Consider the following 2,719-nt stretch of genomic DNA (forward strand, 5'->3'; position numbering starts at 1 on the left):
CTTTGACGACCATCCGCACCTTCGTGTCGATGAACTGTTCCAGGATCGGGAACCCGCCACAAGGCAACCCGCATTCGTACCTGTTCATATCATGGGATGAGCTTACCTGGTTAGCGCGTCCATTGCATTTAAAAGCTTGGAATTAAGTTTGCCTAGGATTGGCCAAGGCAGGTTGACCCTGCCGGTGCGCCCCGGGCTCATTCGAGTTTGCGAAGAATTCAATCATGGATCGCATGTCTCCAACAGGGACTCCACTCTCCAGGCCACGTCATTGAATGCAGCCTGTCTGTTGGTCTTTGTGACCTTGTGTAGCTCGCCTCGTCCTCGAAGCATCTTAAGAATCAGTGGCTCTTGGGGCCTTTCAAGCGGGATCGTTGCGACAACCATGGCCGGAAGGTGGCTGCTTATCAACCTCTCCACCGCCTCGACGAACGCCTTGCTCAGGAGTTCCATTTTGCCGATCTCATCCACAAAGTACACGACGCCCTTTTCGGGTTCCAAGGTGGGCACAGCAACCTGGGCGAGTGAGTGCAGGTCGACTTTGTAGGGCCCGACTTTGGGTCCCTCGCCCTCGATGTCCGCCAAGGCAGCGCGCTCCCCATCAAACGTCACCAATTGAAAGCCAGTTCTGCGACCACCAGCGCGCACTTCCTCGCTGTAAAACCCCCGAGTCGGATGCGACTGCACTTCCGCGCTCAACCTTCTGATCAGGTGCGTTTTTCCGCTACCAGGTTGCCCAGTCACGAGAATTAGACGCATTGCTTCATAAAAACTTATTAATAGTCGTGCCAAGGAGTTTTTGGTCTTCCGAACTGGTTGACTCCCGATTTTGATACTGCCGACATCGCCCTTCTAGGAGCGAATGCCGATGGCGCTGGATTGCGTGTTTTTTCACGCCTGCGATGGGGCTCCGGGTTGAGGCGTTGGAGGTCTTCGGACGCTGCACCATCCAAGGGGCTGGGTTGAGGGGTGGTAAACCTGTCTTCGGACGCTGTACCGCCCAAGGGACAGAGTTTCGGGGTTTCATTGAGGAAAGTCTAAGACGACTGATGGTTTGATATTCAGCTCTAGGCTCAGTTCCAGGCGGCCAACAACTGAATACACAGAGGAGGAAGTCGACGAAGACAATCCAGATCATAGTGCACACAAGCACACTGGTCATTCAGATGGCTTTCTCGACCTGCAAGCGCTTCCATTTCTCTCGAGAGCTGGGTTCCCTCTTGCAGACGTGCGTCTCAGCAAGTGTTGCGTTGCCCACAGTAAGCGCCTGAACGGATTGTTAAACGACAAAGCGAGGGGGAAAGACGACCCCTGACACGGACGAGGGTGGGGGTTGCTGTAGTCAACGTGGGTGGGCCGAGTGCGTGTCCAGAATTGCCAGCAATTTCTTCCATAAGAGCCGCCATCGAAGGGGTTGTTGAGTTCTTCCCTAATGGTGCCGTCGTCGTTGGTGACAGGCGCGAAAAAGTGCTCGTAGCGCATTGCGTTGAACTGCTCATTGGTCGTGACGTTGAGCAGAGTGCACTCGATTTGGCTCCAGAGCATTGGTAAAGCGAACTGTAAACAGAACGCGGCACTGGTGACGATGGCCCCCAACAAGGGCAGCCCCACAATCCAGCGTGGCCGAGGGCCCACGATGAATGACCTGCATACATGCCATTCCCGCAGCTCACAATCCCAAAACCACTGAAAAGAATCCCGTCCACAGGAAAACCAGAGCGCACAGGGTCACGAAGCTGCGTCCGTTCAACTGCATCACTCGTCTCCAGCAGCCTCACCTGTCCCACGCAGTTGTTCAGCCACATGCAGTGGTGGTCCATAAGACTGACGCAGCGGTTGCAGTCAGCGCAATGCTTCGTTCGATGATCCTTAAAGATGTGACAAGTGAAGCATACGCGGGAAGGATCCATACGGGACCGGATATGCAAGGCCTCGAAATCTACGGGAGAGTGTGTAGGGGGCAGCTGGTGCGCCAGTTTCACCTCCTGACAGTAGACTCGACGCAAAGTACCGTCGTCCTCCAACAGATTCACAATGTCCTCCACAGCGGAATCGTACGCTGGTCTCTTGCTGAGGTACCCCGGATTCGCAAACACGTTGTAGAGAAAAAGGACTGGCGCGCACACACAGATGAACCACACACTTGGCGTTTCAGTCTTGGTGCCTTGAAGAATGTTGAACCCTGAATCAACTCCGTCCAGAATACCCACCAGCACGCATAGAATACGTCCAAATGCATGCCTGTGTGCCCATAAATGCTGCCAACATAAGACAGGGCACGTAGTTGAGAAGGAAGCGTCTGAACAGACACACTGCCAACCCCAAAATAGTGTACTCCCCAGATTTGGGTGGCTGCGGAACGATCCGAGTTTCTAGCAGATGAACGCAGTCGAAGTGCTGGGCCTGTCGGGCCCGGTCGAGAGGCGTGAGCCCCTCGCCATCTTGGATCGAAAAGTCGACACCCCAGTGGTGCAGAAGTTGAATAGCTGTGGGTGAACCAGCAAACCCAGCCCAGTGTCCTGGGGTGTCGCCGCCGCAGTCAGCCACGCTCATGTCGATTCCCCGTCGTCGAAGATACAGAAGGCATCTCATGGCTCCATGTTGACATGCGAACATGACCAGACTCGTTCCCCGGTCATCTGCGACATCCAGCTGGCCTCCGTGCTTGTGGAGCATTCTGAGACCGGCGACATTGTCCGAGCTCACAGCCCAGTGCATG

At 55.0% G+C, this 2,719-nt stretch overlaps 2 protein-coding genes across 3 annotated transcripts; both read right to left on the reverse strand.

The window, feature by feature from the left end:
• Window positions 1–222: 222 nt before the first annotated feature.
• KVP17_005166 (uncharacterized protein) lies at window positions 223–759 on the reverse strand (the record flags this gene model as incomplete). The annotated part of the gene is made up of 1 exon (XM_068514972.1): window positions 223–759. The coding sequence occupies one exon, from the start codon at window positions 757–759 to the stop codon at window positions 223–225; it is 537 nt and encodes a 178-aa protein (XP_068375330.1).
• Window positions 760–1,158: 399 nt separating this feature from the next.
• Window positions 1,159–2,676, reverse strand: KVP17_005165 (uncharacterized protein; the record flags this gene model as incomplete). 2 transcript variants are annotated; one of them, XM_068514971.1, is made up of 4 exons in its annotated part: window positions 1,159–1,645; window positions 1,674–1,750; window positions 1,779–2,182; window positions 2,211–2,676. In XM_068514971.1, the coding sequence occupies 4 exons, from the start codon at window positions 2,674–2,676 to the stop codon at window positions 1,159–1,161; spliced, it is 1,434 nt and encodes a 477-aa protein (XP_068375329.1). The 2 variants fall into 2 exon arrangements, with proteins under 2 accessions (XP_068375329.1, XP_068375328.1); XM_068514970.1 differs by lacking the exon at window positions 1,159–1,645 and having other exon boundaries at window positions 1,670–1,750.
• Window positions 2,677–2,719: the final 43 nt, after the last annotated feature.

The sequence above is a fragment of a genome (genome assembly GCF_019968985.1).
Source record: "MAG: Porospora cf. gigantea B chromosome Unknown PgB_NODE_3325_length_2719_cov_115.892, whole genome shotgun sequence".
NCBI lineage: Eukaryota > Apicomplexa > Conoidasida > Eugregarinorida > Porosporidae > Porospora > Porospora cf. gigantea B.